Raw genomic sequence first — 23,013 nt, forward strand, 5'->3', positions numbered from 1 at the left:
TCACAGCGAGCACACACATGTAACTTTCCCTGTGCATTTGGGTACTCGTCAAAGTCGAGGGACTGAACAGATTTCGATGTGATCACTTAAATAAGCAATAAGTGTCTTACAAGGAGTCCCAGTTCGAAATCAGAGACATATGTCTGTGTGAATACGAATTGTATATTTATTACTTTGAACGCGTCATATGAGAATAGTATATGTTACTGAGTATATGTTTCTGATTTCGAATATTAGTTGAATATATAACGTATGTGTTTCCGATCGCTTAAGGAACGCGGGTAGTTGTAACATATCAGAATCGTATAACTGTTCTCTCTCATAGGATTCACCGGAAGGTCCGTCACAAGACAATCATTGACTCCTGTCGACGTACAAACGTGTATACATTCCTGTTTTTATATATTGAATAAACTAGTTGTTGTTTTGGTTTGTAGAGAGAATGTTTTTGTTTTGTTTCGTAATTCGTTCGATTAAGGATTGTATGCGCGGTGTGGCGCGGGGTCGAGCCCGGTTGCAGTACTCGCTGTTTATACTAATTAAATATTTGTTAAATTTTACGTTTGGCGTTTCATTTTTGGTTAACCTCGGGTGCTAGCGGGGTGTGATGTAGCTGGTTTCACTGAGGCCCCGCTGACCGTTGCATTAAAAATAAATAAATATACGAATGTGATAACTGCTAAAGTAACTGTCTGCCTGTCTGTTACTTAAACTGAAGCAAGTTTGAACTTTACCCTTAATCGGGCACAGAGAACTATTTTCCCACTCTCCTAATCTAAATTCCCTGATATTTAAAATGGCACAAGTATAGTCTTAGATAAATACAGAATTATTTTACTGGTACATAGCTTTTAAATTTGAAATGTCAACGTCAGAATCATGACCCAAGAACGTATACATAAGCTATGAAAAACTGTTATTTTGCCCGATTAAGGCTTACGTAAGGAAATATGCTACTTTTATCCCTAAAACGAAGTCCCGGTAAATTTGTTTCAAATAACAATAAACAACAACAGCCTGAAAATTTCCCACTGCTGGGCTAAGGCCTCCTCTCCCATTAAGGAGAGGGTTTGGAACATATTCCACCACGCTGCTCCAATGCAGGTCGGAGTGGCTGAACGATAAATCGGATATAAAGAGATAAGAAAGTAAGTTAAATAAAGCACATTTACTTAATTATTTAATAATTTACTTAGATATACATTTTACGTTGCGATATAGATTATTGAGTGTACGTATTATAACGTGTAGTCCTTCTTCCTCTCAAACGATATGATGAAAGTTCTGATTTGCGTTGGGCGCAGCGTGATGACGTAGTCTTGCTCAACTTGCTCAGTTTGCTCAGCGCTTTGCTCAGGCTGCTCTTCGATGGCTCTTTAAAAAACATTACAAATTAAAAGTCAATTTTAAGTATATGTTAAAATTCAAGAAAAAAGGTTTATTATATTTCTTTAAGGACCTAATGCACCAATACCTTGTAGCGTATTCACGTAAAAAAAAAAAAAACGTGCGATAGTCTGTCACAGACGCTAGGGTTTATTTTTGGCGCTGAAATTGGGCGCTTTGGACATCCTATTGTTGTGTACACCTATAAAGATGTATCACCTTGAATGTTACCTATATTAAATATTATTTTCAAGTATTAAGTGATAAGTCGATGGTGTAACTTTGACACTAAATAAATGTATAAACAAAGAAAAAAGTTATTTATTTTAAGTAATTAATCTTATTGTTGATAATTATAAGCCTATTGTTATTTAAAAAAACATTGTCACTTCTAGTCCATAAGACTATATTAAGTCAGGCCTTATATATTGCACTTTGTAATCTTAAGTTTATGAGGAGGCTGTTAATTAGGATGTATATATGTATGTCGAAGCGTCAAAGAGTCTAGTAATGTTTTATTTATTATTTATCGTACATACTGGCGACGTTAGTATGACGTAGAACACATGACAGCGATATTACGAACGTGAACGACTAAACCTTACTTGGAGGTAGGGCTTTGTGTAAGCCCGTCTGGGTAGGTACCACCCACTCATCAGTTATTCTACCGCCAAATAACAGTACTCAGTATTGTTGTGTTCCGGTCTGAAGGGTGAATGAGCCAGTATAACTACATGCACAAGGGACATAACATCTTAGTTCCCAAGATTGGAGGCACATTGGCGATGTAAGGAATAGTTAATATTTCTTACAGCGTAATTGTCTATGGGCGATGGTGACTTACCATCAGGTGGTCCATATGTTCGTCCGTCAACCTATACCATAAAAAAAAACTTATATTCTGAATATGATGCCTGACTCCTTGTCATATATATGAGTGTGTAGTGTGTAGTGTGTGTGTGTGTGTGTGTGTGTGTGTGTGTGTGTGTGTGTGTGTGTGTGTGTGTGTGTAATGTTATCACAAGGCGATACCGTTTCCTCCGTTTGCTGTATTCATCTTCGTCGTCGCCCGTATTGGGCGATTCTTCTTCTTGGGAATCTTCTTCGTAATCGCTTTCTTGGCGCTTATTACGATTTCTCTCACCGCGTCTAACACCTGGGGATAGTTGCAATAATTGGCGTTAGTAAACAAGCAGTAATACTTTTGTCTCAAAATATACCTTAAGACTTAAGTCTTTAAAGTAAAAGTAAAGTAACAGCCTGTAAATTTCCCACTGCTGAGATAAGGCCTCTTCTTTCATTAAGGAGAGGGTTTTGGAACATATTCCACCACGCTGTTCCAATGCAACCCGCATGCGGTGGAATGAATGTGGCAAAATTTCGATGAAATTAGACACATGCAGGTTTCTTCACGATGTTATTCTTCACCGCCGAGAACGAGATGAATTATAAACACAATTAAGCACATATAGTGTAAACTCTATATAACGACACTGAACGGACTGTGCATTTTATGACGTTTTAGAGAGTGGTTGATAAATGAAGAGAAGAAAAATCAGAATTCAAAAAAAAAGTTTATTTTAGGCTACTGTTAGTAGTTATGTACAAAAAATATATGTATATCTTATTTGAACGATATTGCGTATACTCTGTTATTTTTGTGTGACGCCTTTTGCTGCATCAGTAATTTTGTTGTCTATTTTTAATTATTTTATTTATATCTGATATAAAGAAAGTAATTTCCCTGCTTTCGGAACTTCTTTAACTCTCGGTGGAGGCTCAAGCTCATCCGTCTCATCTTCTTCATCTCTTTGTTCTTAAACCTCAGTTTTTCTCACTGAATCCAAAATTTCTATGTCTGTGAGTGAAGCCGTTGTAAGCAGGCAGTTGTTTACTTCGATGTAGGTTTGAAAATTTACCGTGTTTCCTGCCATGTTGACCTGCTGAATCCACTCATTTAATGGAAGGTTGTCGTCGCTATCAAACTCAAGTTCTGTTTCCACCTCATCAATCGTAGAATACATATGATAACGTTGCAATCCGTGACTCCTACTTATTAGGCATGGTCACAGTCTACACGTGCAAGCAATCCCAATTTGTAAACAAATGAAGAAAGTTCCTAATGCGTGGTGCCGACAATAGAGTTTATTGAGGTCTAGAATAATAAAGCGACAAAAAAACGTACACAGATGCGCAGTTTTTTCTAATCTTAGCAACTTAAAAGGTACTTTTTATATCATAATCGTTGTCGTTATTGAGAGTGGCTGTGATGCTATGTAGAGTGTATCATTGTATGGAATACAAGCTAAACCAACTAAAACCAATTGATTTCGACGCTTTAGAGAGTTTGCCGTTAAATCGAGTGACGTTACATGGAGTTTACACTGTATATATATAGTGGTGCTTGCCTGGGTTTGAACCCGCAATCATCGGTTAAGATGCACGCGTTCTAACCACTGGGCCATCTCAGCTCTCCTTAAATATTTAGCTGAATTGAAAATTCACTTAAGATCAGCTGAATTTGAAGACTCCACCCGTATTCCTTTATTTGACCACTTTGTCTTCATGATTTAACATAAAATATTATATTACCAAAAAATATCGCACAGTTTTTTTCTAAATTACTCGAAGGAAACAACTTACTTGTATCAAGGAGACACGGAGCCTATTTTACAACATATAATATACGCACATATAGTATACGTTCGATTGGGATTTGAGACACATATCGTTTTTCAAAATTAAATCCGACATTCTGGTTTATGCACAACGTTGTTAGTACAACGACAGCCTGTAAATTCCCATTGTTGGGCTTAAGGCCTTCTCTCCCTTTGAGGAGAAGGTTTGGAGCATATTACACCACGCTGTTCCAATGCGGGTTTCTGGAATACACATATGGCAGAATTTCTATGAAATTTGTCACATGCAGGTTTCCTCACGATGTTTTCTTTCACCGCTGAGCACGAGATGAATTATAAAGACAAATTAAGCACATAAATCAGCGGTGCTTGCCTGGGTTTGAACCCGCAATCATCGGTTAGGATGTACGCGTTCTAACCACTGGGCCGTCTCGACTCTCAACTGTTAGTACCCAAGACGCGAATTATTATAGACATAAAGAAACCGCACGAGCTTATAAGATTCCTTAACCATACAATGAACCAGCATACTTCTCAGTCATCCTCATATCTTAAGGTAAACATAAATATGGAATACATTTCAGGTAAAATTTACCTCTTTTAGGGTATAAATCTGAGTAGTAGTCCTTTCTTCTATCACCAACTCCATTTCTCTCTTTGTAACTCCCGCAGTGCTCTGTGTTTCTATCTTCAAGTTCCTCCCCACTATTGTATCTTCTATTTACAATAAAGTAGGGCATTCCTCCAGTTATTCTTCTTTTATTGTTATTACCAATGTATTTATAAGTGTGATCCTTTTTAATTCGTCTGTCAGATCTTTTCGTAGGCATTTCTGAGCTTCGCTGATAAAGTTTTTGTGTGTGTACTCGTTTATTGGTCCTGTAATACATATCGTACATTGATTTCGTCACTCCATCGCCATAATCTTCAATTTCTGTAAACAGAACAGTACAAATATTTATATATATATAGCTTCCAATTTCCCAAAATTAAAACATCCTTTCTGGGTAATTTGAAATTTGAATCAGTATCCGAAGATTTTGGATCGAAGACCTGTGTTTTCACGTACCTCATTTTAAAACATCATAAAGAAACCTGGATTTGTCCGAAGTAAATTAAGTTAAGTTACGAGGGCTTTTATTAACGACAAGGGTTTATTTATTTCACCAGCTCATTTATTAGATATAGCTTACTTTGCAATTTGCAACCAAGCATTTAGCAGCTCTATAAAATGTTTATCTATCTCAGAATGACACTAAGTACCACAAGTTGCCAATTATGAAATTATTCACTTTTTCCAAATTTACACGTTACGATACTTACTCGAGATGGCCCAGTGGTTAGAACGCGTGCATCTTAACCGATGATTGCGGGTTCAAACCCAGGTAACAACCGCTGATTCATGTGCTTAATTTATCTTTATAATTCATCTCGTGCTCAGCGGTGAAGGAAAACATCGTGAGGAAACCTGCATGTGACAAATTTCATAGAAATTCTGCCACATGCGTATTCTACCGTGGTGGAATATTTTTCAAACCTTCTCCTCAAAGGGAGAGGAGGCCTTTAGCCCAGCAGTGGGAATTTACAGGCTGTTGTTGTTGTTACTTACTCGAAACGTCGTCTTGTTTGTAATCCGTATGTCTGTTGCGATTCCTCTTCTTGAGAAATCGTCTGTCACCTAACAAGACATCATCTTCAGACGAATAATTGTCGCTCTCTTTACTGTCGCCATAAACAAATCTTCTAGGTATCTTTGGTGTTACGAAACTTATCTTTGGCAGACCAGTTGTGAAATATTTAGATCTTGATAATGCTTTGTAATGTTTAAGTACATTCGGTCTTATAGTTCTGCTATTGAAAGACATTGTGTTGTTCGTTTCTTCGACTAATTTTCCGTGAACTGTCAAGTTTGACTCTTGAATTTTATCAGTTATGTTATCTGTACTGTTTATTGCTCTTCTTCGCCGATTAGCGAAACCGCGTTTCACTTTTGATTGTGGTTGGTTATTACTGTTTGGATTCGACGTTTTCTTTCGGAAATAATCTTCTTCCGAGTAATGTTCTATTGGTGGAAAATATGTTCAATTAATGGCAAAAAATTAGATATTGGCAAAAACGTTAAAGACTACTTAGACATCTTCGGGTTGGCAATTTGTTTTTTTCTTATATCTCTTTTAAAAAAGTAATTACGGTTTTCTGTCTATTCGGCGCGAGTCACGCTTTCGTGACAAGGCAACTTTAAACCTGACTTAAGAGTGAATATAATGCTGTCTCCAAAAAAAGGCATATTATTCAATACAAGACATTGTAGAAGATAAAAAAGCTTGGAATTAATACCTGTTGACTTCCAGGCAGGATACATTACATACATATATAATTGTATTTAACTAATATGATTGTAATTTTTAAATATTGTAAAAGAGTAACTACTGAGTATCTTGCCGGTTCCTCGCGGTAGAATCTGCTTTCCGAACCAGTGGTGACCTCACGTAATTGTTAAATGACAATTCAAAAGTGCTTGTAAAAGCCCATGTAAATAAAGTTTATTTGGATTTTGATTTGAATAAGAAATGAAGAAATATGTTTCGTATTTGCAAAGTAGTGTCATAATATTGGTTATCTGTTTGTTTCTATGTTGTTAGATTTTCACAAATATTTTTTGTGGGATACAATATTTTTCAACGTGTTCCGGTCTTATAACACGGCTGTGTCATTGACTCAAAAGACCAAACTTTTTAAAAAGCTCAAAAGATGACAGATCAACAGATCAAAATTGGTTCAGTGTTGTTTATTTTTTTTTTATGGAATAGGTTGGGGGACGAGCATATGGGCCACTTGAAGGTAAATGGTCGACAATGACGCTGTATGAAATATTAACCATTCCTTACATCGTCAATGCGCCACCAACCTTGGGAACTAAGATGTTATGTCCCTTGTGCTTGTAGTTACGCTGGCTCACTCACCCTTCAAACCGAAACACAACAATACTGCATACTGTTGTTTAGCGGTAGAATATCTGTGGAGTGGGTGGTACCTACCCAGGCGGGCTTGCACAAAGCCCTACCAACAAGTAAAGTAATAATGTAATTTTACAGAATAAATACAAATATACGCTCTCATACTTCTTACCAGAGTCTTTCACTTCAGTTTGTTTGCTAAATTTGTAATCCTCAGCGTAGTCAGGATTGTCTTCTGGTAAGATGCCATCATCACCACCAGAGTAGACGTATCTGTAATATATTTTTAGTTATAATCTTTCCCCAAATTGTCAATTTATTAGGATAATTAACAAGTTCATTATCTCATTGATCTAGTAAGAATTGAACCCAGTTGGTTCAATTCCCATATTTAAGGAAAAAATCTCAGAACCAGAAGACGAGAGGTGTTCTCTGTACTCCAGGAAATTCTTTTAGATTAGATGAGGTAATCGCCTATGGGATACATCATATGAGGACCATATATGGTCCACCATCGGCTCATCACGGTTATATTCACAGACGATAACATGGTACCCTTCGATGCGACGACGATGGTACTGCTGGTTTTTATAGGGTATTTTGGCACTCAGTTGTTTTCCCAAAGAATATGCATAAATGTGTTTTACTAGCGATTAAAGGCTATTATTATATATAAAATCACCCACCTGGTACTCCAATCCATCTGCCTTGCATCCTGAAGCCATTGATTAGCAGCCAGGGTCGTCTCTTGGATAGCTTTGATCGGATGTAGCAAGATCTTGTGGATATTGACCGTTATGTGACCATCGTGATCCATTTGCTCGTTGTCTAAATTATTGGGACCTACAAAAGGTAATCATTACTTCAAATAATAAATAAGCATTGGACAACATCACATACATCACTCTGATTCCAATGTAAGTAGCTAAAGCACTTGTGTGACAATTAGAAGTAACGACGGCACCGCAAACACCCTGGGTCTGGGAGACAATATAGGAAACTAATGAACATTTTTTACATCGACTCGTGACCTCGGATTGGCGTATCCATGAAAACTGGTGTACAAACTACGACCACGGAGGTCGACAACATATTTATCATACATTTTAAGCGTTCTTAGTAACATAGATGAAAACTCACCATGACCCTTTTCTAAGGTATTTTCTAATCGTAGCAGAACGGTGCCAGCTTTCCAGGGTTCTAACGTTAGGATGTGTATGTGTCGAGGAAGACCGTGAATACGCAGCGCTGAAAACTAAAAAATATATTTAAATCATTTTATTTTAGCATTTGGTTTTAAGTCCATGTGATTGCAGGTCAGCTTCGCCATACATTGGTAGGAAATGCAAAGTATCCCTATTTGATGGTACCAGGTATTGAGTTGAAGATGCTGAGTATGTATTGGAGTAAGCACAAAAATCCTTACTCAAGAAAAAATTAGGCTTCAGCCCAGCATTGGAACAATGTGAGTAAACGTGAAGAGTATAAGATATACTTCAAATAGTGATGGTTAAGTCTTGGAAGATTGTAAGGTGCTTCTGAAGGTGTCTTAAATATTTATTTTGGGCTGAAGAGATATGTCACTAGATTATATTAAGATAGGACTGTGAAGTCCAATTATGTTAACTGAAACTTCTATCTTTATAGAAATGTAACTATCGAGCTTGTTTAGAAAAAGTAGATACAAATAAAACCTTACTTACTCTTTTGTTTCTGACATTCTGCCATTTTCTCCTGCTTATTTTCTCTCCTGAAGTCATGAACAACCAGGGCTCCAGTGTCCACTTCCTTGCTAGCTGTGTTGCTCTTTCGGCGAACGATAAGCCTTCAACTGGAAGGGAAGTCATACATAAATTAATACCTCGAACTTGCTTATAATTTTGCCAAGGCCGAAACATTGTAAACGAAGATTGCACAAGCATGCCTCACATGAGCTTTATTTTATCGGCACAATGTTTTATTCTACACCACACAGAAAAAAAATACAACATGGAATCAGCCTAAATAAAAAAGGTACAGTTTTGGCGACCCGATTGCTACATTGGTGCGATTTACAGTTTATATAAAAATGCAGATATACTACAACAACAATTACAAAACTTAAATTACAATCATTAAATGTATATACTATGTGTTGGTACAGTCGGGGTAAGAAAAGGTTCATCACCATAAGATCTACTTTCGCGAGCTCAGTATGAACAATAGTTTGCTTTACCGATTAAGAATGACATATTGCGTCGTAATGATTCGATGCTTAGATTCAAAAGGCACTAAGAGTTTAAGACTTGATAAAGGAATGAATTTGAAAACTGACGGAGGTTTTCTTACTCTGACTGTACATCATTCTCATATTTACCTTCTTGTTTATGGTTGCCAAAAAATATTTTATGTTTCCCTTTGACAACTAATCCTACGCCGAACGCTTCTTCGTTCAGAGATTCCTCAAGACCGAATCCATCGTCTGTTAGGAGGCGTCTGTGTACCTGAACAATTTTGGTTTTGTCAAAAATCTTTGTTATTTGTTATATCTTTTGTTAAATATTACCTTTTGATACTGGAATTTAATTTAGAAGTTATTCTGAATCATCTCAATTTAGATACGTTATATTATATGGTAGTTCTTTCATGCTATAAAATCAGCTGAAAATCGCCAAGAACATCGAAAATTTGTAAAAAAAAAAATTAGAGCTATTTATCTTATGGATACATTAAGATCATCCAAATTAGATATACATTCATTCATTTTTAAATCAATTGGAGCAATCTGAACCTAACTTTCTGGATTTTTCTTTTTCCATTTCGTCGTCTACTGAAGTTTTTAGTTACATTATATAATCAGAATACTTTCTTTGGAAAATGAAGTTTGACTGAGATAAATCAAACGGGTACATCAGACGGACCAAATGTCCGTTTAGATTTTTGTTTTCAGATTAAATTTTATCGTTATTAATGAAATACTGAAAGTATTGTTTCTATATTACCATTAACTCAATTTCTCCCTCGTTGTACGAGGTCGCTGCCTGCGTCCGATCTGTCAGCACGCACAGACCAGCGCTGCTGTTCACGCTTTGCAGGCAAATCCGTGACGTCACCGGGTATTGGCAAGCTGGTACCGGCTTCTTATGCAGATGACCTGTTTAGTTAAAACCAAGTAATCCTATGCCAATTATCGCTCGATGTCTGTCGGGAACCCTTAATTACGCTTATTGGGAATATTGATTTAACTTATACACTGCATTTCACACCCAGATTAAATGTGTTGCGAGGGACTTCCAAAGATATTCCCTGGCGGTGACTTAGGGCACCTTTTCTCGCTGAAATCTCTGCCCAAATTAGGGGATTTCTTTTTACCCTGGGCATTTTTCAAGCAAAGGCTTTGTAGTGATTATATCAGTGCCCTTGAGATTACTAAGCGTCTTTCACCCCTAATGTTATGTGGGTGATACGCGTAAAACGTGTTTTCAGAGATAAAACCAAGAAATGAACAGGGTCTTGTAGATACTATCACCTATTGGGTTTTCTAGATCAAAGCTACTTGTAGCTGACTTACTAGTGGACTCGTTCCAACATGTTCTTTTCATCATTTGTCGTCCGTTGGAGTCTGTGTAGAAGACGCCATTGTTGCTGATATTGGTGTTGAAGATTGTCACCACTTCTTTGCCCAAATCAGTTCTAGATAAAAACATATGAAATTTTAACTTCCCAAGAAGATCAGTTCGAAAGATCAGTTAATATAATAAGTATATCAAATAATACCACTTTTACTTCGTGGTAGGGCTTTGTGCAAGCCCGTCTGGGTAGGTACCACCCACTCATCAGTTATTTTACCGCCAAATAACAGTACTCAGTATTGTTGTGTTCCGGTTTGAAGGGTGAGTGAGCCAGTGTAACTACAGGCACAAGGGACATAACATCTTAGTTCCCAAGGCTGGTGGCACATGGTGGTTAACTTTTCTTTTTAACTATTCTTTACATTAAGAATGTAAAGAATAGTTAATATTTCTTACAGCGTCATTGTCTATGGGTGGTGGTGACCACTTACCATCAGGTGGCCCATATGCTCGTCCGCCAACCTATACCATAAAAAACACACCAGGCCCCATGAAGAAGTAGTACTCGATTCATGTATATTGATTTATAATAAAACTTACAAGCAACGATTATTATTATTATTCATATCTAATACTGAGAACAGTTTTACCCAATCGGAACAGGTCCTATGATCCACTCAACTTCCACGAACTCCTCTCCTCGGTACAGGCGAATGACCTGCGTGATCCAATCGCTGAACCGTTGCCTGATCTCCTTGACCAGCGTCCCTCGGATTGTGTGGTAGGATACTTTGTCAGTAACCTAGAGAATTAATGAATCATAGAAAAAGTATCTTCCTAAATATGTAAATTCTTTTTAAATCATGGTGGTCCCCAAACTACTGACAGATTTTTCTCCATAAATATATCGGTGTTTGTTGGTTACTTGAAGTCTGTTGTGTGTTCACTCCCACCACATCAACAACAACAACAGCCTGCAAACCTCCCACTGCTGGGCTAAGGCCTCCTTTCCATTTGAGGTTTGGAACATATTCCACTGCACTGTTGATAGAATTCACATGTAGCAAAATTTCTACAAAATTAGATACATGCAGGATTCCTCACGATGTTTTTCTTTATCGCCGAGTACGAGATGTATTATAAACACACATGAATATTCACTGGTGGTTGCCTGGGTTTGAACCCGCAATGATCGGTTAAGATGCATGAATTCTAACCACTGGCCCATCTCAGCTATTTTCCTACCACGGTAGAGCATGAAATTTTTTTGGTCGTATCGAATTTGCCTAGGCAGAAAGTTTTTCAAACAAGTATACACATTAATATATCCTGGGTAGTCTTTTGGTTCCTTTCTAGGTTGAAAAAGATCAGGACGTCATATATATTAACCAATACTTACAGGCGTCGGTCTATCCTTTCCAGGTCTAAAGCTGTACGCTCCAGACTGCAACGCTTGCTGGCTTTGGCTGTAGTAGTACCAATTCTGACTGATGAGTATTTTTATTCCTTCGACGTGCTGAATAGACTCCAAGAGGCCAGACGTTTTGTTTATATTTACTTTTATATACTGCAATAGAATTTTACATTTATATAGACTCTAGTTGTCCCGCGACTAAGCTTGCATTTTAAGTGGTTGGTGTCATGTGTTAGGCAAAAAACGTAGCCTATACCCTTTCTTGAAGTTCAGTTCATTAGTTCGGTTGTGAAAGAGCGACAGGCAGGCAGACACAGTCAATTTCACATTTATAATCTTAAAAAAATTAAATGTCGGCGCGAAACCACGAATTTAAGAAAAACAAGTGTCCAGAAATAATTATTTTAATAATTTAAAACTGTTTGATTGTTAAATTAATAATTTTTAGTGAATTTTGAAATTTTAAATTAGTCTGAAATATTTTAGTGTTTGTAAACAGCTGTTATGTTGAGTGAATAAGTCTACCCACCTATTTTTGTTATAAAAGACCAAGCGCCCGCCGGTATCGACAGACTTGGTCGAGCTGTCGGAGCGATCGGACCGCCTCATATTGGAATAAATCAGAGAAGAATATTCCCTGAATTTAATTTCAAACCTCCGAGGATGGATAAAGATCGAAATCCTGACACTCGTGACGTCAGCTATGGTGACGTCATGTTTTTTAAAAACGGGCTCGGACATGCTATTCCGTTGTATATTATATTAATAAATATTATAAATGTGAAAGTCACTCTGTATATCTGTATGTTACACTGAAATGAATTCGATGAAACTCTATAAGAAGTAAGCTCGAACTCAGAACTTTGACGACCAACTTAAACGCTCCGGGCAACAACTAGCTAAATAAAGAGGATATTTCCCCAAGTTTCTTTTACAAATATATATCACTTCCATAACATATAATAATAATCTATAATTATTATTTTTTGTAGTTAGTAACTCGAACAATCCACAGTTGTTCCCACAGGGTCAATTCCTTCGCTTCTTTGGAAGAGAAATTTTGGAACATATTTCGCTCTTTCATTGCAATCTTGGATCGTTGATTCTTTTAAAGTGTTTTCCACCAAGCTCAGGATAAATATGGTGCTTGCCTGAACCCGGCATATTTCAAACAAAGGTTTCTTCTAAATTACAAGTATAAATTAATTACCTCGTTAGAAATAAACGACGTAAGCTCCTGCTCTGATTCTTGGTTTTGGGATTTTCTTACAAATTGTCCTTCTGCCTGAAAGTCATATACAATAATCCGTTTGAATCGTGAATCGTCATTTCACAAGATTAAATACTTCCATCGTTTTATTTTACTGAACAGAATCGATAATAATCTTGGTTAGTTAAGCTACGAATTTTCAGAAATTACACTTTTTTAGCTGGTATATCAAACATACGTGTTTCTTTATCTCTCAGTACTACAAAGCCAGGGGAAAGGATAGTTACCCCGAACGCAAAGGCATTAAAACATTTATATGACCTATATTATTTAAAAAATACACAACGATAGCGCGATTTAATCTACTGCTAATGCCCTCTAGTTTAAAATATAACAATTAATATATTTTTAATAAATTAAGTTATTAGACACCCCACCTGAAGTGGAGGGGTATATGAGATTCCACGGTGAGATCACTTGTTGCACCACATTTTACCGGTATACCCAATAAAAAACCAACAGCATTCAATACCTCTCTTCAGGGGGCATTACGGGATCGCTAGTGCATGGTACCATGAAACCACAACAGTATTCCCATTTACCTCCAATTTTGAGATCTTCCCGGGGAAATTTAAATGTTGACTATATCGCACTATTAAAAATATAATACCAGGCTACAAAATGTAAGTATTCATAACATAAATTGTTACCCAATTCTTTCCTACTTTTCAAAAAACTTTTTTTTTTTGACTGACAATTTACTCGAATACCTAATAAAAGTAATTCTGAATGGGTTAAAATATTTATCTCACCAGCTGATCACGTATCGGTGCTATAAGATACGCTGTGTATCCCAGAGGTGGTATATTCTCAGCTTCGAAGCACAGTTCTTGTATGCTGTTAGAGGTGCGACCTGGCATATTGATGATTGCTGTTGGTAACGGTACCAGCTGATATTCCACCTCCTCGTCTGTAAAAATAACACACTTTAGAAGACTTTTGTTTGGTACCACCAACTCATCAGATATTCTACCGTCAAGCAGTACTTATAACATCAGAGTTCCCAAGGTTTATGGCGCATGGTCGATGTAAGGAATGGTCAATATTTCTTACAGACCCAATGTTTATGGGTGGCGATGACCACTTATCAAATCAAAATAATCTTTACTCAAGTAGGCTTTTACAAGCACTTTTGAATCGTCATTTTACAATTAAGTGAAGCTACCACTGGTTCAGAAAGTAGATTCTACCTAGAAGAACCGGCAAGAAACCCAGTAGTTACTCTTTATTTTTATCATCAGGTTATTCATTTGCACGAGTGCCTTCCTATATCATAAAAAAAAACGTCCTGTTAGGCTAGCTGACTTGTAAACTAGATTTTAAGCTTTCAGCACTAATCTTGAAACGAGTTCGGAAAATCTCTCAAGTTTTCTAAAGTTTGCAATCATCGTATCACAGGAAGTAGAAAAATGATTTAATTGTTAAGCCGAGATGGCCCAGTGGTTAGAACGCGTGCATCTTAACCGATGATGTCGGGTTCAAACCCAGGCAAGCACCACTACATATATGTGCTTAATTTGTGTTTATAATTCATCTCGTGCTCGGCGGTGAAGGAAAACATCGTGATGAAAGCTGCATGTGTCTAATTTCATCGAAATTCTTCCACACGTGCATTCCAACAATCCGTATTGGAACAGCATGGTGAAATATATTTCAAACCCTCTCCTTAATGGAAGAGGAGGCCTTAGCCCAGCAGTGGGAAATTATCATTAAAAATCGAAGCAGACGTAGTGCCCTTGCCTAGAAGATAACAGTTAACTCTCAATTTGAAGACCAGCGCGATTGGGAACTACAGTCTCAGAAATTGGTTGATAAAATTTGGCCGAGACGCCATTTTGTTAATAATAATATACCCTTAAATATTATACATTGTCATCTATTTTGGTTAACATATGTATTTCTCTTGGTTAAGTTCATTTTTTTAACACTATGATTGTGATTCTCTCAAATGTGGTGACCACTTCCTAAATCCTAATAATATTTGAGAATATTTCATGTCCTCTTGGCTTTTTGTATATTTTTATACGTACCGTTATAATCTCTGATGGAATAATGCAAAGCGACGGCCGGAAGTCGAACGTGAAAGTAAGCCTTCACACTGAGTGGGTTGTACACTATTAGCAGTATTGATTCCTGGGTTTCCGTGAACTGAAAGATTTATGTTTCATTTATGGACTCATTGATTTTATTCAAGCCAAGAATACATATCAACTAAGTAAGAATTTGTTATATATGTGTAATATGTTATTTATTGGAACAACTGAATATGTTATTGATCTGTAAAGAGAAATTTAATTTAGTGAAGACAAACACACATTTTACAATCTATTTAGGTATGATACTTTGATGATTCACAACTTAATTTATAGATCACTGTTACTAATTACAAACCTGTTAAGAGAAACAACATTAAAAGCTATTGCTTCAATAATTTTCTATTATTTCAGAAATATCTCCTTAAAACGTTTTCACTTATTTTTCTATCAATCCAAAGACCTTTGTCTCACCATAGAGCACAGAGCAGGTCTGCAGTCCACAGATAACGTATGCAGTCCAATGCACGGGAAGTTCACATTAAATGAAGACTTAAGAAAGCTTCATTTACATATGGTAAGGAGTAAGTAGGTTTATTACACATTGATTTAATAGAAGAGTTTTACCGGAAAGGACGCAGCCACGCACACACGTAAACGCTTAACTACATAAATATATAACAGTATTCAAACTCTGGATATCATGAGAACCCACTAAAGGTAAGTTTCCCTTCATCATAAGCCACCATTTTACTTGGTGGTAGGGCTTTGTGCAAGTCCGCCTGGGTAGGTACCACCCACTCATCAGTTATTCTACCGCCAAATAACAATATCTACTCAGTATTGTTGTGTTCCGGTTTGAAGGTTGAGTGAGCCAGTGTAGCTACAGGCACAAGGGACATAACATCTTAGTTCCCAAAGTTGGTGGCGCATTGACGATGTAAGGAATAGTTAAAATTTCTTACAGCGTCATTGTCTATGGGCGATGGTGACTTACCATCAGGTGGCCCATATGCTCGTCCGCCAACCTATACCATAAAATGGCTGTTAAAAGTGAGTTACTAGGAAAAGATTCAAAAGGAGACTGGGGAAACTGCTGTCTCTGATACCCATTAATAAAGCAACTATATCTATTCTTGGGGATGAGAATCATCACATGACAGCTTGCACATGCTTTGACTCCATATTCATCAAAGACCGTGAGATTAAGAAAGCTGCACGTTAAATTGAACTCTTTCTCCTTAACATAAGAGTGTTTTTCGCTCAGCATTATAATTGTCAAGTAACTAACTCACCCTGCACTGGCTCATGTTAAGCTGATGGCATATTATGAACTGTTGGCTGTTTTTCGGTCTCCTACTGCCTCCCCAAGTTGGTGTCAAGATACTACAAATAGAGATAATCACTACATATTAAACAAAGTCTGTCACGGTGTCTGTCTGTCTGTATGTTAGCGATAAGTTCCAAAACTACTGAAAATATTTTCATGCGGTTTTTACTAATAGACAGACGGATTCATATGTAAGATTTAGTTTAGTGGTATATAATTTATTGAGGTTTTTTTGTTAGTAAGTAATATGTCGGAAAAAGAAACAAAGCAATACAAATAAAAGGTAAATATAAGAAAAAAAAATCTTATGTCCATGTGTGAAGCTGATAGTGTTAATAAAATGTGTCACGTAACATATCTGCATTGATAGGTTATACGAATTTTTTGAAACACTGACTGAAAAAAAAACGTCTAAGCTAATGTTTAATTTAATTTTATAGCAGAAGACGCATCAAGAAGTAAGTAAATATAAGTAAGTTAAAATAACCTCTTTTTACTAAATGTACCTGTATGTATACACGGTACATACAACAATTTTTTTTTTAAATTGTCTGTTTATCTCGACTAATCTCTGGAATCGTTGGACCGATTTTGACAGGACTTTCACTGTTATATAGGTGATTTAATAAGTAGTTAAAAGGATTAATTTTATTTTACAATTAGATATATATTTGGTATTTGCCGCTATATACACAAACTTTATACAATTCGTTATGAAAATCTACTAATCTAATACTGATCGGTAAGGCTCACCAATTGACGCAGAATTATCTTATTTGGTTATAGGCTTTTTTAAATGTTTTCAATCCTATTGATCCATCAAAATAGGGGATTTTGACGCATCGAAGCGTTCGGGTAAAAGCTCGTATAAAACAACTCACCACCTTTGGTTTTGCGATTACTTCTAACAATGTCAAATTAACTAACCTTAAATAATTCGACACTCTCTTCGAACAAGCTTCAATGGCCTCAGACAACAATTTTATGAAATCATTTGTCACGTGCTGTTGACTCGTTCCTGAAATAAAAATTAAAGCATATAAAAACACAGTAACACTACACATACTATAACGCTATTCAATTCAATAAATAAGTGTACTCTGAAATGGCCCAGTGGTTAGAACGCGTGCATCTTAACCGATAATCATCAATCGGGTTCAAACCCAGGCAATCCCTGTTATATATATGTGTGCTTAATTTGTGCTTATAATTCATCTCGTGCTCGGCGGTGAAGAAAACATCGTGAAGAAACCTGCATGTGTCTAATTTCATCGAAATTTTGCGACATGTGTATTCCACCAACCCGCATTGGAACTTTGTGGTGGAATATGTTCCAAACCCTCTCCTTGATGGGAGAGGAGGAGACCCAGTAGTGGGAAAATTTCGGACTGTTACTTTACTTTTTTACTTTCTATAACAATATACAACAAAAGTATTCATAATTAAAGTCAGAGCGAATTCAAATTAAAATAAAGAAATAAAATCTAAAATTAAATATTACAATCTTAAACTATACTAAATATAGAGCTGGATAACGGCTGAAACAAACACAGTTTTAATTATCTAATAAAAGAAATAATGGTAAAACAAAAGCCTTAATAATTATCCTCAGAGCAAATTACGTTTTCTACAGACGTAAGACTAAAAAATCAAAGATTTTATAATTACTTAAATGAAAATAAACAATTACACTAATTTGAGACAATATTGAACAATGTTTAGTTCAGTTATTGAATGATTAATTATATTTTATGTTTAATTACGAAAATTAAATTCTGCTAATGAGGATTTTTCGATTTGGGTCGTAGAACTGGCGACTTACAGCATCAGCGATTCCACAGTCATCTCAAGTAATAATATAATATTGATCTCTTAAAGCTAAGACACAAAACATTTACAGAGAGAAAATGAAAAATAGAGAGAGAGAAAGGGAAAGGCCTGGAAAAGGGGGGGAGGTTGTTTAAAGATAATTTTTCCTTACGTCGTGATTCTTTCCAGGTCTTTCCGTCAATTAAAGTATACTTTATTCAAGTAGGCTTTTACAAGCTCTTTTGAATCGCCATTTTACAATTAAGTGAAGCTACCACCAGTTCGAAATGCCAAGAAACTCAATAGTTACTCTTTTTTAACATTTAAAAAATTCAAAGTCATATTAGTTAAATACAATTATTTAAATGAATATAACCTGCTTGGAAGTCAACAGGTATTAACGCTTCCACGCTTTTTTATTACATATAAAATCTTGTATCGAATAATATGAATCAATATATACTTTATTCAAGTAAGCTTTTACATTAGGTGGAGCTACCACCGGTTCGGAAAGTAGAATCGGCAGGAAACTCAGTAGTTCCTTATTTTATTCTAAAAATACTATATTTTAAGTAATATATTATAAATATTTTAGTATCTAAAAGAAATCGTTGAATTGCTGATATTCGGTCCAGAAATTAGAGCATTATAAAGTGATTTAAGTAAAGTAAAGTAACAGCATGTAAATTTCCCACTGCTGGGCCAATGGTCTCCTCTCCCATTAAGGAGAGGGCTTGAAACATATTCCACCACGCTGTTCCAATGCGGGTTGGTGGAATACACATGTAGCAGAATTTCAATGAAATTAGTCACATGCAGGTTTCCTCACGATGCTTTCCTTCACCGCCGAGCACGAGATGAATTATAAACACAAGTTAAGCATACTGGGTTTGAACCCGAAATCATTGGTTAAGATTGCACACGTTCTAACCACTGGGCCATCTCGGCTCATAAAATGAAATGATTGGGACCTGTGATTGCGTCGTGGTGTAAGGCCAAGCTGACAGCGTGCCTCAAAAGGTGTAGTTCGTACGAGTCGCCCATTCGAGAGAGCACCGTCAACTGTTTTACAATCTGAAACATTCAACATTACAAATGACCTCCGTGGAGTAGTGTGTACAACGGTTTTCGTGGGTACGGCACTCCGAGTCGATGTAGAAAAAAATCATTAGTTATCTATATTGTCTTGGGTCTGGGTGTTTGTGTCGTCGTTACTTCTGATTTTCCATAACTCAAACTCAAACTCAAATAACTTTATTCAATATAGAAGCATTACGCTTTCTTATTGATGGTCAATTGAAACACTACCACCGGACCTGAGAAGAACCGGCGAAAGAAACTCAGCGGGTTTTTTTTTGTTTGTCTCATATATTATATAAATAAACAATTTAATATGAGATGAAATAGCCAGGAGGAGATCGTTTCATTCCCAAGGTGTGCTATCGATCATACTATACATGAAATCATTAATATTTTTTCGTACATACATAACATTACAGAATATATATTGAGAAGCAACAGTCAATATCTTGATTTCTTTAAATTTATTCATTAACGATTCTTTAGCTCCTAGGTTATAGATTGCGCGATTAGATTGCCTGCGTTGCGCCACAGAACAATACCATATGACATGACACAAGTGCTTTAGCTACTCACATTGGGATCAGAGATAAGAACTATTCTTAGAAAGTAAGATTTACCTGCAAAAATACATGCGCCCTCTTTATCAAGTATTTCAAACTTGGTCTGGAAGTGTAGAAGCCTGTCCAGTAGGTGTTAGCGTCGCTGGCATAAGGCAGGTGATCAGCCTGAAGCATAAAATAATACAATTAATTTTTCAGTAGTATCCCAAATATTTCAACAAAGTTGTAATTGACCATTTAATAATTTCCTTAAGTTTCTAGTGGGGTTCTTATAAGTATGTTGTGTGTCCTTATGACATTAAATTTATATATTGTATTGTAATACACATATATAAGAGCATATAGTTGATGGTAGTGATATTAGGTACTGTTCATTCAATATATATTTTACCGCCAAACAGTATAAATTTTGTGGTGTTTCTATTTGAAGGGTGAGTGACCAAGTGTTATTACAGGCACCAAAGCACATATTAGTGTGTGTGAGTTTTGTGAGTGAGACTGTTTATTTGTTTGGATTTGGACCTGGTTTCACATCATGAAATGATTATTATGAAACAAATAATAATTAAGAGAACCAATGCTCCTTCTCAATATTACTTAAGATACTACATACTAAAGTAACTAAAGTAACAAGTACTAAGATACTATATACTCGTAAAGATTGATAGAAAAGATTCGCCACTTTTAATGTATAAATAATTATAATTACACTATAACTTCTTTAACTGGTCTTAATTAATTGGAGAAAATTAAATACTTGTAAATATAGGTCTTGGTATTGTGAAGAGATGAAAAGTTACCTTTTCAGTGTGTAGCGCCTTATCCCTCCTCCCGTACAGGTAAACAGACTTCAAGTAACAAGATGGCGTCGAATAAAATATGTTAATGTCGGACATATTTGCTGGATGCGTGGACACGTGGCTGTAAAACGTTTAATCAGTTTAGGTAGATATTTTTGATGTGAAACCTCATTTGGGACTTTGTAGGTAAGATCGACTTGCATCATGACAGTTTTTATACTATTCGTAAATCAGGGTGCACTACAGTCACGTACCTATAGTAGGGCTTAGTAGGCCCTTAGCTTAGAGGGGCCTGTAACTTAAGCTTTGAAAAGCGGGTCAGTTGGCTCGCCAACTCCTGTGGCTATTTGACTACATTTGACTACAAAACCTCGACCCTGCCCACGAGATTTTTTAGAAATATTTTATACCGTCAGGAAAAAACATTCTACCCCTCACAGTCATATAATGATTTAGCCTAATACTGTATTGTAAGGTTAATTAGCCAATATATTGTATTATGATGTATTTAATTAATAATATGTAATATATACACTAATAACTTTTTAAATTATAGAGTTATAACTGGCCATAGTCACATAATGACTTTAATTATGTAACTATGGCAACGGAAAAATAAAGAAGAGGAGACTGGACATTCTTTGGTGGAATATATTTTTTTAATGTTGAAATGTGAATAATAAAATTTTAATAACAAAAATAATCGAATTTACTTGGAGATAATCTTAGATCCTTTTATCTCAGAAGTGGATAAAGGTATTGCGCCCACAATATTCAGTAAATATTGCCGATAACTAATCATCAATTATAAGAGTTGCATAGATATTGTCGATAAAGTATCTCCGTAACAATGGATGAAGTTACTAAAAAAAGCGAGCACAGGCAGCGAAAACGTCGTCGTGACCGAAGCGGAATGCACGAGCAACGAAAAATGCGATCGAACGATTGTTCCTTGGGATTTCTTCGTGCTAAAAGTCGCAGTGTTCGCGAACAATCTACGATACGTCGTGATGAATCGAACCGGAGACGCAGCCGTGGCCGACGTCGCAGTCGGAGCAGCAGCTGTAAGCGACAGAATCGACGACGCCTCAGCCGGGACTCGGATGGCAGATCCAACAGGAATGATCGTGGCGGGCGCTCAGAGTCTAGCAGCGAGCGTCATACACCTTCAGTTTCTGGCCATCGACGTCGCAGCCTTCGCCGGGGCTCCGCCGGAAGATGCAGCGGGACAGGCCGCAGCGGACGGTTAGAGTGCAGCGGCGAGCGGCGTGCACCTCCAGCTTCTGGTCACGTGAGTACTACTAATGTTCTTAATAATGACACACAAGTGATTCTTGCCTCATTAGTAGAACTCTTAGCCAAAAGTCGATCTCAGAGTAATAAATTTCCTATGCTCGGTAATGTGATTCCCGATTTTGACCCTATGGTCAAGAGCCAGACCATGTCTATGTGGATCAAAAAGGTTGAAGAGTGTGCGAGGCTTTACAGTTGGGGGGAAGAGCAGATCATTCACTACGCATTGCCTAAACTGACAGGGGTTGCGAAGACGTGGTATCAAGCTCTACCATCCATGTCGTATTCGTGGCCTGAATGGAAAACCAAGTTAGAGGAATCATTTCCAACTAGTGAAGACTATGCTGAGTTATTGACTGAGATGCTATCAAAACGTGTCAAATTTAACGACTCTTTGGAACATTACTTTTATGAAAAAATTAATTTATTAAATAGATGTGAAATACGGGGTAAACGAGCGGTAGATTGTTTACTGTACGGTATTGAGGATCGATCCTTGAGGTTAGGTGCAAAAGCTGTAAAGTGTCAAGAACCTGAACAAATTCTAAAATATTTTCAATCAATTAAGCAGCAACCTCGCGAATTTGTCAAAAATATAATGAATCAAGATAAGCGTAATAATATTACCTCCTCGATGTCTATAAATAATGCACGGCAAATGACAAGTAACAGCGAAAATAGGACCCTTAGATCTCAAAATAGTACGTCAGTTGTATGTTTTAATTGCAATGAAGCTGGGCATATTAGTTCTAGATGCTTGAAAAATATATTAAAATGTAATGTTTGTAATAGACTAGGTCACTTGTCTACCTATTGTCCTAAACTACCTTCCGATTCTATTAGTAAGGATGATAAATCTAATGATACAGATGCATAAGTACGACTAAT

The 23,013-nt window shown here is 36.6% G+C and overlaps 1 protein-coding gene across 1 annotated transcript in view; it reads right to left on the minus strand.

The window, feature by feature from the left end:
• Nucleotides 1-1,089: 1,089 nt before the first annotated feature.
• LOC124541866 (lysosomal alpha-mannosidase-like) overlaps nt 1,090-23,013 on the minus strand; it is a 40,374-nt gene continuing 18,450 nt past the window's right edge. Inside the window, exons 9-29 of the mRNA XM_047119775.1 lie at nt 20,833-20,953; nt 20,090-20,197; nt 19,361-19,463; nt 17,508-17,598; nt 16,546-16,636; nt 15,248-15,365; nt 13,970-14,127; nt 13,158-13,232; nt 11,933-12,100; nt 11,184-11,335; nt 10,533-10,654; nt 9,964-10,115; nt 9,339-9,465; nt 8,686-8,813; nt 8,123-8,237; nt 7,669-7,825; nt 7,155-7,255; nt 5,635-6,102; nt 4,621-4,959; nt 2,419-2,542; nt 1,090-1,374 (exon numbers count right to left, since the gene is read on the minus strand). Of these exons, the coding sequence (XP_046975731.1) occupies nt 1,239-1,374; nt 2,419-2,542; nt 4,621-4,959; nt 5,635-6,102; nt 7,155-7,255; nt 7,669-7,825; nt 8,123-8,237; nt 8,686-8,813; nt 9,339-9,465; nt 9,964-10,115; nt 10,533-10,654; nt 11,184-11,335; nt 11,933-12,100; nt 13,158-13,232; nt 13,970-14,127; nt 15,248-15,365; nt 16,546-16,636; nt 17,508-17,598; nt 19,361-19,463; nt 20,090-20,197; nt 20,833-20,953 (3,154 nt within the window). The 3' untranslated portion in view covers nt 1,090-1,238. The remainder of the gene's footprint in view (nt 1,375-2,418; nt 2,543-4,620; nt 4,960-5,634; nt 6,103-7,154; nt 7,256-7,668; nt 7,826-8,122; nt 8,238-8,685; nt 8,814-9,338; nt 9,466-9,963; nt 10,116-10,532; nt 10,655-11,183; nt 11,336-11,932; nt 12,101-13,157; nt 13,233-13,969; nt 14,128-15,247; nt 15,366-16,545; nt 16,637-17,507; nt 17,599-19,360; nt 19,464-20,089; nt 20,198-20,832; nt 20,954-23,013) is intronic.

The sequence above is a fragment of the Vanessa cardui genome, chromosome 29, assembly GCF_905220365.1.
Source record: "Vanessa cardui chromosome 29, ilVanCard2.1, whole genome shotgun sequence".
Classification (NCBI taxonomy): domain Eukaryota; kingdom Metazoa; phylum Arthropoda; class Insecta; order Lepidoptera; family Nymphalidae; genus Vanessa; species Vanessa cardui.